Below are 13,075 nucleotides of genomic sequence, written 5' to 3' on the forward strand. Positions count from 1 at the left end.
CATAAATACTCATCAACAATAATCACCCTCCATCCATCACCCATTAACATCTATCAGCATCCATCATTCATCCACAATCCATCCTTCAATTAAGCATCCCGTTTTTCGATCAATCATTTGTCAATCCTCCTTCAATCAATCAGCTACCCTTAATCAATTATCCATCCTTTAATCAATCATCAATCATAAATCATTTGGCTGTTGGCTGTTGGCTGTTGGCTGAGCGGGAGCTCCTGGGTTTTTTTTTAAGGTGTGGCAACAAATTTTACATAACTTACATCAAGACACATACATGTTTGTAAACATACATAGCATATCAATGTCGTGGATTACTTTCAACCTCCGTCATTCAGTTTTCCCAGACAACCGTTATGTAATGCTTCCCAACATTCTCCCTCGGTCGGATTCTGTTCAGGGAGGTTCACACTAACACACATCTACACTTCCTTAAATAATCTTTCTTGAAACTTCCTTGAATATTCTTCCATTTCTGTCATAACGACCGACACTCTCTGCATTATGTGTCTAGTCACAGTTTTACCTTCTAATCCTATCATGTCGCCTTCTTTCTTACATGAGATCACATCAAATACTAGTGCGGGATCCAGGTTGCACACAAAGATAGCAAATAATAATAAAATAAAATCACCTCAAATTATCTCACAAATACAATCGGGATAGAGATGTAATCACAGCATCAAAATGTGTCTTCACAATGATTTGCAAAATGAAAGAAGGAATAAAAATCCCGAAGTCAAATACAGTTGTAAACACTTCAAGGTGTAAGCCCTAGTTCAATCAAGGCTAGTCAGGAAACAACTATACTCAATCATCAATCAAAGCAGTGAGTGTACACACATCTCAAATCCAAATCTCAGTAAACACAAACAAGCCCACAATGGCAATTTCTCTGTAGAGATGCAATAAACACATCAGCAATCCTAACGAACAAACAAACGGCAATCAGATTCTTTAAATGTAATATTGTGAACACTACTTATCATCAAGATTTAAAGTTCAATATAGGTTTAAGGAACAACCAAATATTTTTTTTCTTAAAACAATATAATAAAGAACCTAATGGGGAAGATAACCACGCGCTCAGACACTACCAAACTTCTTCCAATAAACACCACACTCAGGGGTAAGGTGAAGGTAGCAGGGAAAGAAAGACAGAATACAATAGAGGCAGAAGCTAAGTCCTTACTACGGGTAGAACTTTACAGACCCGTAGACCCTGGAGCTGGAGACGGGAATAAAACGTGAAACTTAACCATAAACATCAACAGAAAAACCACGTGACTCTTCAAAGGACAATCCTTCCACACAACAACTGTTTACAACGTGTGCGGACGTTTCGCCGCATTATGTCAGAGAGAGAGAGCTTACTTACTTCTCACAGAATGAAAGTAACTACTAGATTACACAATAATTCTTTATTTCAAACAAATTTGACACACAGACTTCACAGGCAGTTCACTTTGATTGTCACAGATTATGCGCAACAGCTTTGAGAAAATAACATTGATACAATGCGAGAGAAATGTGTGAGCTAACGGTTCACATGAGAGGGATAGTGAAGAGAGTTCACTGTACATTGATACAATGGCGAGAGAAATGTTGTGAGCTAAACATGAGGAGGGATAGTGAGAGAGAGTTCACTGATACATTGATACAATGGCGAGAGAAATGTTGAGCTAAACGGTTCACATGAGGAGGGATAGTGGAGAGAGTTCACGATACATTGATACAATGGCGAGAGAAATGTGTGAGCTAAGGGGCGTCACACACTTGACTTCGGCTAAAGTCCCGCGTGAAATGCCGAAATGAAGTGCCGAGCCGAAACGTCCGGCGGCGAAACGTCCGTGTACCGTTTATAAGACAGACAACCCCGCAATCATGTCGGGGTCACCAATTGTTACGCATATGATGTCAGATGGCATGTGTTTGTTTTTTTTAAGCTGGTTCAGGTCAGATGACAACAACACAAACCCTCTGCCCCAATACACGGTCAAACACCAAATAATTCTAGCACAGAGAAAACTCAAAGCTAACTACACCATTTCACAATTCTTAGCTTCACGCCACAAATGTAAAGTTTCTTATATTTGTCCTCACGTCTGTCTGCTTGCTGATTAGAAGAATGGGATATCGCCATGAAACTATATGGTCCGATGACTTGGTCTACACTGAAAAATTAGAATAAGTCAAGATGAATACTTACAATTCCCGTCATCTGCCATCTGCCATCCTCGATGAAGGACACTCTCACGAACCTCATCGCCAGGAATGCTCCTCCTCCACCCAATCACTGCCAGGCACGTGAGCTGTCACACTAGCAATCACACTAACACGCCACTGCACTTTCCATGAAACACCAATGCTGGTGGACACTTCCAGAATCTTTGCCTGGACATCAGTGGAAACGTCGACAGATGCTCGATTCCACCCACGACCACAAGGGAAGAAACTTCCAGGGCTACCCGGATCGTTCGAGCTACCCAGCCTCCCTCGCGTTGACAGTCACGCCGGTGTAGGAAGAAGGCTCTCAGGCCCTCTGTAGTTAGGATCCGTTTCAGCGGGTCTTCCTTAGCTGTTCCTCCACATGAGTTCCTGTAACTTAATCACTAATGAGACTCTACCATTCACTGCTACTATTAGTCTCCCTGAGTTAAACTCATCACGTGATTTCTTATTGAACGTTAAGATTTTTCTCATAAAACAATTTAACAATACTTTGCCGTGAAATCAAGAATTTAGAATTCAGTACAATATAAACACATATTTGCTTACTTGACTGGGCTAGGAACTAAATGCACAGATTCTCTGTCTGTATTTACACCTGTACAGGTAGGACCAACCCGTCTCGGCGGCTGCGTTGGAATGTCACACACTGTTCACTGAGCGAAAAACCTGGAGGTGAGCTGTCTTGAGCTGTCGTTACTAGTGTCACGTACATCAGCTATGCTCCTGCACGCCCACTGGGTTATGAATGAGATATCCCCCCATACATTTTTTTTCAAGCGGTCTACACACGTGCACACAGCACCTCGCGAACTACTTTTACACGAATAAAGCATATCTCTGACACACAACAATTAAACTTTATCTTGTAATCATCTTGTACTAGCACTTGTTTTGCTTAGTTCATTTTTTTACTCTTTTGTTTAGTTTTGTATGTGAGCACTCTTGTTTAGTACTCTGCAGATAACAGCGTTGAAGGTAAGTTGTCATTCGCAAATACAGATATCAAAATTAAATATATTAAAACAGAAGAAAAAATTGCTAGTCTCTCACTGTTTTAAATTGTTTATTTAATTTGTCTGAATTTTTGTTATCTTTATCAAGATGCATTCTGAGGAAACTTTTGGTTTACAAGAAAATCACACTGAAAAGGAAGCATAGCACTAGTTGACTTTTTCTGTGCATTTATTCGCCTAGTGTCTTTCCGTTTCCAATTCTGACGCTTTTCTGTTGAAAGATGAGCGGTCCAGTGGCGCAACGGTTAAGCGCCTGTCACCAACACAGTCAAATGGTTGGCTGCCAGAGTTCATTGTGTCGTCTCGGGCACGCGTTCTTTCTTGCACGTGCAGGCTGCTGCCTTGCGTGATATAGCCTCAGTTCTGCACGGCGTAAACACCATCCCACCCCTTGTGAAAGATGAATGGCACATTTACATTCAGAACAACGATGTAATTTAGATATAGGATAATTAATTGTTGATATCGAGTCGTTATTAGCAGTGAAGTGAGTGGGATAACCGTTACCGACAACCCATGTACTTACTTTAATACACACAATACACACACACGCGCTAAGCGACACAAACAACAAGAAAATAGACAGAAGCGGGAGACACACGCACGAGTAAATATGACATTAAAGATTTCGTTTCGCTGAAATCTTTCATCACACATCATAATAAATTTTTTCAATGAAAACAAAGCGAAACCGGATTGGTTCACAAGACCTTTATTTTCCAAGACATGAACTGTAATATGTGTCAAATGAAAATGATTTCGTCGTCAGACGTCAACTCCCGAGCGACAGGGAAAGATGTTTAGGCATGCGGACATCATGTATCTTCAACTAATAATAATAATTTGCTGGAAAGATGTCATTAAATGCGACTTTTCTATAAAATCTTTCGTAAACCTAGGCCTTTTTACAATCCATTTTGATTTAGTCATACACACGTTGTTACAGAGACACCACTTCCACCGACTCCAGAACACACTACCACCCGACTTCATTCCAAATACATTCACGCATCATTTACATAAGATGTCGAGTTCCTGTCATTGATGTCTTTCAGCTGTTGTTACATGCTGCCAATAGGTGTAGTCACTTTTTCTACGCTTCTTAATATCTCTGCAAGAATAAAAGCGTTTTAAACATGTCATTTCAAATACAGCTTGTCTCTGGTCTGGGTGGTTCTAGGCTCCATTGTCCAGTTCTTGTAAGCTTTAAAGAATTATTTTTGCTGTAGTCCGCTTATATCTCTGTCTTTCTCTTTAGAATATTAATAATCAGATTTGTAAACAAGTAATTTGTGTGGAGGTGATCTCAATGCGCTGAGCACGAACGAATAAACAGCAATTAACCAGAAAACAATCAAATTTTGTTGTAAAGTTTATACCAGTCTCTTTGCATAACGTTTCAGAAAGTCCACCTGAATCAAAAATGTTGTTCAATTTACTTAGTTAAGCTATTAAATATTAATACTCAAGCTAAAACCTGTGCATTTTGACTATGTGCATAGAACCCACATTAAACAATCATTCAAACTGGCAGAGAAACTAATCAAAGGGACGTAAGACACATACAAGGTTTGCTTGTTATACTCCATTCTTCAGTGTTTTGTTTGTTACCTTGATCAGCACTGAAAAACTATTTTTTCAAGTATATATAATCAAATATTTAAAAGAAGATGAAGAAAATCAATGTTCTCCCTTACTAAATTGTTTTTTAATCAAGTCTGTTTTTTTGTTTCTTTAGCAAGATAACCACTACGCTAAGGATCGAGACGGTGCTCGCGTCTTCACTAATGTAATCCTACTTGTAGTTTGACATTATTTCGTCTGTTTGGGCCCTCGTTATTTTTACGTTTACCTGTCGCCATCATGTTTTTAGCCTTGAGTTATTTTGCAATGTCGCAATAAACTATGCGCCCTCATGTGTTTAAGTTGTTGAATTAATGCAGTAGATCCACACTGTCAACACGTGGGTAATTGGTAAATTTTACTGAACTGAATATGAAGAGAGAAAGAGAACAAGAATATATTATATATACTATCTATTAAATATATATAGTATAAAGGCTTTGGTGTACATGTATCTGATAAAACGATAATGCAATAAGACACAGGGAACAATGGCCAGAGCGGAGAGACCGTATACTTTCAAGGCTCTGCCTTACTTTTACTCGTGTTGCGCGATATCGGAAAATTAACGCAACACGTTTCATCGCTTCCAGCTGCAAAAGAGGTGATCAAGACGCGTGAGGGATGAAGGATAGGGGAATGGGGGGAGTTCGCTTGACCCATGAGGGGGATTTTTAGAGATTACCTGCCCATACTATACAACTAAATTACCTTTGATTTTTTAAGCATACCCCCCATTACTCAGATGAATATTATGATTTGAGCATAAAGACTGCTTCCCAACAGGTAAAAATTAAAGCAAACGCTTTAATGTTTCGAACACACAGAAGATCCGCCACAAACTGTGACTGTGCTAAGTACTGTACGAAGCAACACATGATGTGCATAATTTAGTGAAATGATTACCTGTTATCTACTCTTAATATTACTGGCGTGTAATTCGCGATGTAAAGAATGTTACCATGTACTGTTTAAAATTATATAGATAATTATTAACACCAACGAAAACTCTGTAGATACCCTTTAATCGAAGAACGCATTTGATGTTATCTACTTGTTGAAGTATAAACAAAAAAAATTTGATGCTAATAAATGATGATATACTTAGTGCTTAGGTCTGCGTAAAACACTAATTTTCCTCAATCGCACACACACTGCATCCATAAAAGCACATTAGCCATCCTCCTCTCTAAAATTATCTTCTAGTATCTTCTCATCTTCCCTCACCTTCGGTAGAGGTGCAATAACTTTTTTTTGTTCTAACTAGAGTGAATGATTTCGGCAATCTTGGTTTGAAGACTAGGTTGAATAATAATTAAAATATCTAATGATGTCTGTTATTAATTTTCCTTTTTAATTGGTTGGTTTGCTTTTGCGGTTGCACTAAAGTCTTGTGGTCGGGAATTTGATGATCTTGGCAGGAAAGTCTCGACAGATTCGAATAGAGTTGTTCTAAACCCTGCTATTCATATCACATTACAGTAATTTATTTACGTCTCATCAGAGAGAACCAGTACTGTTCTCTCAGACTATCAGAAAGTCATTTCAGGCGAAAGATACAGAATGATAATTTCAGAGGAATACCCAATACTAAATAATTTAACAGTAGGGCAGATCTGCTTCGCAACTGATCCTGCTGTTTGCTCTGATCAGCCCAAAGGCAACTTCCTCGGCATATCAACATCAGCTCACATATTCGAAAGCTTTAGAAGATTATCAAAGAGGAGTAGTGTTAATGTGGCCATATAGCCTTTGTCTGATCTAATATGTATCTAAACAATATTGTCCATGGTATCAGTTCTATCGTTCAACCAAATGCACTCTAGCTCCTCGATATTCACAATTAAATTACCAATTAAGCTAATTTGCTAATCACAAACTGTCCGTTCACTTGGTCATGTTATTCTTCTGTCAACTTACATGTACAAAGTCTCACGGATGCATTAGGCAAAATTTGATCTAAGAACATCTTGATTTTGACTGGCTGTTAAAATAACTCATCATCCGAGTCCCAACTGTTCATCGAGGCGAAAATGAATATCAATAGAAGAGGGCAAGGCTGAAGCCTCCAATAAAACAATTAAAAAAATGAAAGAAAGAAATTTCTCTACTTCTAAACGCATTGTATGGGCTCGATTATTAAAAGATGTCTGGTAAATGGCTCGCGTGAAATTACTGAGCTATAATATAATAATATTCGCGAAGATGCTTCGATCTTCACCATCCTAAGGCATGCAATGAACCAGCGCAAGCCTTCTAGCGCTATTACCCCATATCCCACGGCGCGCCAAACTAGAATCGAGCTTTCGCCGACCTGCCCGGCGAGCGGAATTAGTGAGCAAAGACTTATTTCGCAATATAAGTGGGTCTGCATCTCGAGAATAGAGGGTTCATATACTGTTGCCGTAGCTCACAGCGAGATCGGATCTAAAGAAAAAGCTTTGACAGGAGGGGGTCGAAATGCCGTCTCGTTCATCAGGTTCGAGGACCAACGGACGTAATTGCGCGTGTATAGTCATACAGTACACAAAAACAAATCTCACCCCCAAATGGGGCATTAGAAGAAGCAAAGACACTACTCCAATGCGGTAAACGGCAGCTTCAAATGATCTCAGAAACTCAGTTACTTTTCTTTCTCGAATGTCAACAACGTATTTTCTGTATAGTCTATTAGCAAAAGAATTATCATTGTGCTGTACATAGTAGAAGATATGTAAGATTCTGACAAACATTGATGGAAAAAGAACAAGCTCAGATGTCGAATGACACAGTCACTACGAGTGGTACCGAGTCTTCTAATGACTAAGTCAGAATTTACGTGAAAACAAGACCTACGATGAGTGAGAGAGCAAGATGAGAACAGAAACACGTATTGCTTGAAACATTCTCATAGCAGAAACATAGATTTGAATAGAGAACATTTGCCACTCTCGCAATAAGTGAAGCGACTCAAGCTATCTGGTTTCGCCACGTGACCCGGCGCACATTTGTCTCAGACCTGATTCAGAGGACCTTGGAAGGGGTCAACGCCCAGGTGGACAAAGAGGAAAAGCTGGGTTTGCAAACGTAAGTAGTGTGCTGTTTTCACCGACGCACTTCACACAGGCTCATGTGGGAGCATAATAAGCCACGCTTCCGGTCCAGTTGTTTCTCCTCCTGACGAACCAGTTCGGTGTCCACGTATCTCAAGAGCTTTATCAGAACTTTACACAAGGGTCACGGGTGACAAGCCATAGCGCAGCCAGATGTAAAAAGGCATCAACAACACCAGTCCCGATCTGCGAGATATCACAATTGACAATGAGCAGAACACCTTTTCTCTGCTCATGCTTTCGTCTCAATCAAGGAACTGCCTTTTTTTGTACAGCTGTCTGCGCATGCGTCACCGTTGGTGCCCTGACTTCTCGTAGCGCACTGTGGAAGTAAAGTTGCTTTGTAGAGCTGGAGATCGTGACCGGGACCATCATCTTTTGGTCATCTTGGTACCAGGCTAAGGAATAATGAAGAAGGCTAAATAAATGAATAAACATCATTCTTGCCGCGGTGTAGATCTGGTGGCCGTGTGATTTCAGACAGATTTTTGTCGTGCTTTATCACTTGTTCAGACTAATCTACTTTTCCTGCTCAGTGGACCGTTGACATATTCCCCTTTGGTGTCGCGGTGGTAATACTCTATTCCTCTCTATACTAAAGATTTTAACTGGATTTCTCTTCTTCTCTACGTGACGTCAGCAGTGAGCAAAAATGTCAGACTAATGTCGGGTCCTTTCCTCTTGCAAAATAAGACAGTTATTTCTTTTTTAGTTTTCTGACCTTTTGCTTGGTCCATGAGTAGCTTCCATTTAGAACGTTCGAGATGCACGCAGTTCTCGTCTTGTGATCTGCTTAGCAACTCTGACCTTCGGGTACTGAAGTTGGTTGATGTCAGCGAAAGGATGGAAGTGTAGCCTGTAGTCAGCTGCGTCTTAAATAGAACCTAAACCATTATGTGGCCACCGCAGACGCATTCGATTACTCTTCCCTGTCTGGACCTAGCTGTAACTCGGTAGGTCCGAACATTTCATTGCCAGATTACTTATCTTCCACGCTGACTATGATTTTCCATTAAAGCAGCTTCATGAGATAACGTTTTGTATTCTTTCTTCTCTGTGAAAGACGAGAGACCTGATGCTGCTTGTGAGAAAATTGTACTCACAGAAATTTTTTTCTGAACGACGAGAGGTCGAAGAAGGGATCGTACCGACGGAAGCTCGCGTGGTTATGAATGTCCCTCAATCAAAGGGTTACTAATGGATGACCTTCAAAGATGGAGAAAATAAGCCCATGCGCTGATGACCTTTTGGAGTGCCTCGGAAGGAGGAGAAAGTTTCCCGAAATATAATGGATCTCACGTGAGACTGTAATCTGGCGTGCCTGAGTAATCTGGGAGATGGCACAATTCAGCCAAAGAACATTATCACTGTTCTTCTCCAAAATTAAACGCAAGAAAAAAGAAAAGTAATATAAATGGAAATTTAGAATAATGAACTAGGCAAAGAAAAAATAATTACTCCACGGTTAATTAGTATGCTAAGCAGACGAAGTCAGATTGGTTTAATTCTTTTAAAATTCATTCTTGAGAGAAAAAGAAATGTAGAGATCTGTTAAACGCCACTTTGTTATCGAGGCCGATTTCCAGTTTCATGTGGTTCGGATTTCTTCAACAACCAGTGAATTTGCTTCCGCTAGCATGGCCTGATATCTCAATCGCCGCTGCAACCAGAAGAAACATTCGCCCGCGAGGCTGGGGTGGTGGGCAGGTTATGGTGGTCCTCTGCAGGTGATCGATCGAGCGTGATACTCACTTTCTCTCCAATGCAAGTCGTTGTAAGCAGCAGAATTTGCTTCGAAACTTCATCGCCGACAGATCAAATAATCAACATGCAGCGTGGAATGATTGCACGTGAGAACGCGTTGAAAGTTATCCTTCTGTCGTCTGCATGCTGCGGTCTTCTCGTGTGTTTTTAATCTCTATTCCAATATCTCTATTTATAAGATATATTTTCATTTAATGTGTAAACAAATGATTCGCATTTCATAGATGATTTACGCCTTTTAGTCTGTACACGTTCAGAGCTCGAAGACCCGATCAAGTCCTATTAAAAGATAAACACACTATACATACAGCTTGACGACCACAACTCCATCTGGGTTAAGTGAGGCAGCTTATTTGACAAACGAATTCACATATGATGTGGTAAGTTTGCTGTAGAATAGCGGAGCTCTTGTTCATGCTCCAGTCTGCGCAAAGGTCGCTGTATCACCGCAGCAGAAGGTACAGTTCAAGAGGTTTAAGGGTTTAAAGAGGTTAAAGCCTAAGCAGCGGGATCGGCCCGTGCTGAACCACAGGTACACGTCACCGCTGCTCAGAAAGACTTTGACCCTTTACTTGTTTCCTGTGTTTCTATCTTCCTACATTTTTTCCAACTTAATTTTTTCGTCAGCCTCGCTGTTATGTCCAACATGTTCCTTAAATGTATTGTTCAGATGTTATTTTCCAAGTATTGGACTGCTTCACAGGAAGCGTGTTTGAACACAAAAATTTTTGGATAAGGTTTTTTCTGCCAGGATTCCAAGGATGTGAGTTCAGATTTTTAAAATAGGTTCTGGGACTTAGTGCCCTATTTCACACAAGAACGACTTTTCTGATTGCCTGCTGTGGTGAACCGGTTTCGGCCTTATTGTCGCAGTTTGTCTCTTTCTGCGAGTCGGTGCGCGATCGGTTGAAACAGACACATGCTGCCTGCTCCTGGATCCTTGCAAAGGGTCAACTCTTTCCTCTGAGTTCGAGATTTAAATCTCCTCTCCTCTCGTGCGCTTGCATCTCCTTCCTCCCTCCCCTGTTCCTCTCGCTTGTTCTTCGTTTTTCCGTTCCTATTCTCTCTCAACTCTCAGACACACACACACAAGGTCAACTTTTCTGATCTTGAATTCATCTTCTCAAGTTACCTCAGCTTTCACTTATTCGATTTAAACAGGGTCCATATGCATTCATATATTCTGCCACGGATTATTTCTTCTCTTATTTAAGTATGTTGCAACAGAGTCTACGGTTTTCGCAATGAAATGTCTCTGATGCTTAAGCTCACTGGGATATTAGCCATTTCACAGAATGCCAGTGGTGCCATAGTTCACCATTGCAGAAGCCTTAGCAGTTCAGTCCGAGTTTTGACTTCGCAGCAGAAAAAGAACTTTGCATAAAGGTCTCTGCATGTACGAGATTTGAACAGAAAATATAAACAAATTTCGAAAAGTTGAATTGTAGATCAATCCTTATTAGGATATATTTCACAAATTCTTCAACTATCCATCCTATTTGTAACAGGAAAATGTTCCAAACTGGACTGCTGGGTCCATCTGTACGAGTCCTTCTACTTCATTATGAGAGAACATCCGGGAGGACGATCGCAGTTTCTGGAACTCATAGTCGGTTGATTAGAAATGAAATGTAAGCTTGGTTCGGTGGACTATTAGTCAGTTTCCAAAAGTATAATATTAATGTGCAGCACTTTTCTTTAGTTTTGCTTGCTTCACAACCTGCAGGTAGGAGGGAAATATTTGTTCTAATTCAGCATTAAAACTCAACAATAATTAAACTGAGAACGCCCATCCGGATTGGTCGTTCGTGTCAAGGGTCTGAATCGTCAACAAACACAGGCTGAAAAATGGAAATTGTCTGGAAGAATGTCGTGCGGGTACCCGCCTCATTATTTTACTTCTTGTAATGGTGGTTGTGGTGTGGTGTTTTTTTTTTTTTTTCTTTGTCTCTTCTGCACGCCAGCTGTTTGGTAATCAATGGATTCAGGCGATAACAAAAGGACTAGACTCCACGGGGTCCTGTAGGGCGCGTGGGTAGGCCTAACGACTTGCATAAGTTTTGTTCGTGACCATTACTAGTGGACTACTTTGAGTAGATCGACACTGATTACCCACAACAGAACACGCCACTGCGTTACATCTGCGGTGGAAGTGGAGTTGATGACGGAGAAGTAAGAGGACACGGCGTCGCGAACACACACACATCGAAAACACATGCGAATCACCCACACACGTCGACTCTCTCTCTTCCCACACACACATAACTGGGGGTACTTAATAACTTTCGATTCTCTCCCAACCCATTCCAGTGGATCTCGAAGGCATCATAATCTAATATTTCAGGCGAGTGTAATCATCCATTTACCCGTTTAGTGCCTCTGGACTACGCATTGCAGTTTACAGACATACCGTTTCGACTCTCATACAGCCATTGACTTTTCTGCCCAGCAGGACACCGAGACGGTTCCTGCACTGGATTTTAGTGACAGCAGGGGCAGACCATTCCCTGGCGATTGCTAGCCAGAGCGAGTTGCTTGCCCTGTGGGGACACATTAATGCTACGCTTATGAAATTAATCAATAAAACGTGTCCGATGATTTATCTTAATTTTAGTTTTAAGAGAATTGTACGAAGAAAGTAAAATGAAAAGGAAAAAAATCTGTGGGCCTGTAGATAAAATGGTGATTCACAAGTTTCTGCTGATATCACTTAGCTGGTTGAACACACACATATATCACCACAGCACGTGTTCTGATGCATAAATGTTTAGCTGTAAATTTTCCACAACATTTAGATTTGATTGTCTTAATTAAGAGACATAATCATCAAAAGAATGAGTCATTATGATGCGTAGAATATGAATATATATATTTATGTAAAAAGAATGGGCTGAGTCGATCTTTCCTCTTAATCCTCTCATTTCACCCTCTGAAACTGATCTACGACCAAAAAAATACAAAAGCAGGAACTAATTAAAGAACTAAATACTGATCTTCGGTGTAATTACCATTTGTCCTTTCTAAAAGTTGATGAAGAAAGTGATTTTTTCGTGTCAAATACGTTATATTGCATGCTTTCAAAAGTTTGATGCTAATCTGCTTCTGTCAGGTGGACGCCAAGCATATGCTAAATCGTTAGAAAAAAAAAAACTATCACCAGCCGGGTCTGCATATGTGATACAAGGCGTGGCTGATTATTATCAACACTGAAATCATGGCAGCCAACGCGGTACATGGTTTCTTCTTTTCTGCTCTTTTCCTCCTTTTTGTCTTTCATTCCCATTTCATGCCCGTAGAATCTGAGTAAGACGTTTCGCTTCTCCAACTTTAACGTGT

At 40.4% G+C, this 13,075-nt stretch overlaps 1 protein-coding gene across 1 annotated transcript in view; it reads right to left on the reverse strand.

The window, feature by feature from the left end:
• Window positions 1-8,080: 8,080 nt before the first annotated feature.
• The window catches only part of LOC112559653, a gene marked incomplete at its 5' end in the record, with an annotated part of 12,750 nt that continues 7,755 nt past the window's right edge, over window positions 8,081-13,075 (reverse strand). Inside the window, one exon of the mRNA XM_025230988.1 lies at window positions 8,081-8,161. Coding sequence (XP_025086773.1) covers window positions 8,081-8,161 — 81 coding nt within the window. The remainder of the gene's footprint in view (window positions 8,162-13,075) is intronic.

This window comes from Pomacea canaliculata, linkage group LG3, assembly GCF_003073045.1.
Source record: "Pomacea canaliculata isolate SZHN2017 linkage group LG3, ASM307304v1, whole genome shotgun sequence".
Classification (NCBI taxonomy): Eukaryota; Metazoa; Mollusca; class Gastropoda; order Architaenioglossa; family Ampullariidae; genus Pomacea; species Pomacea canaliculata.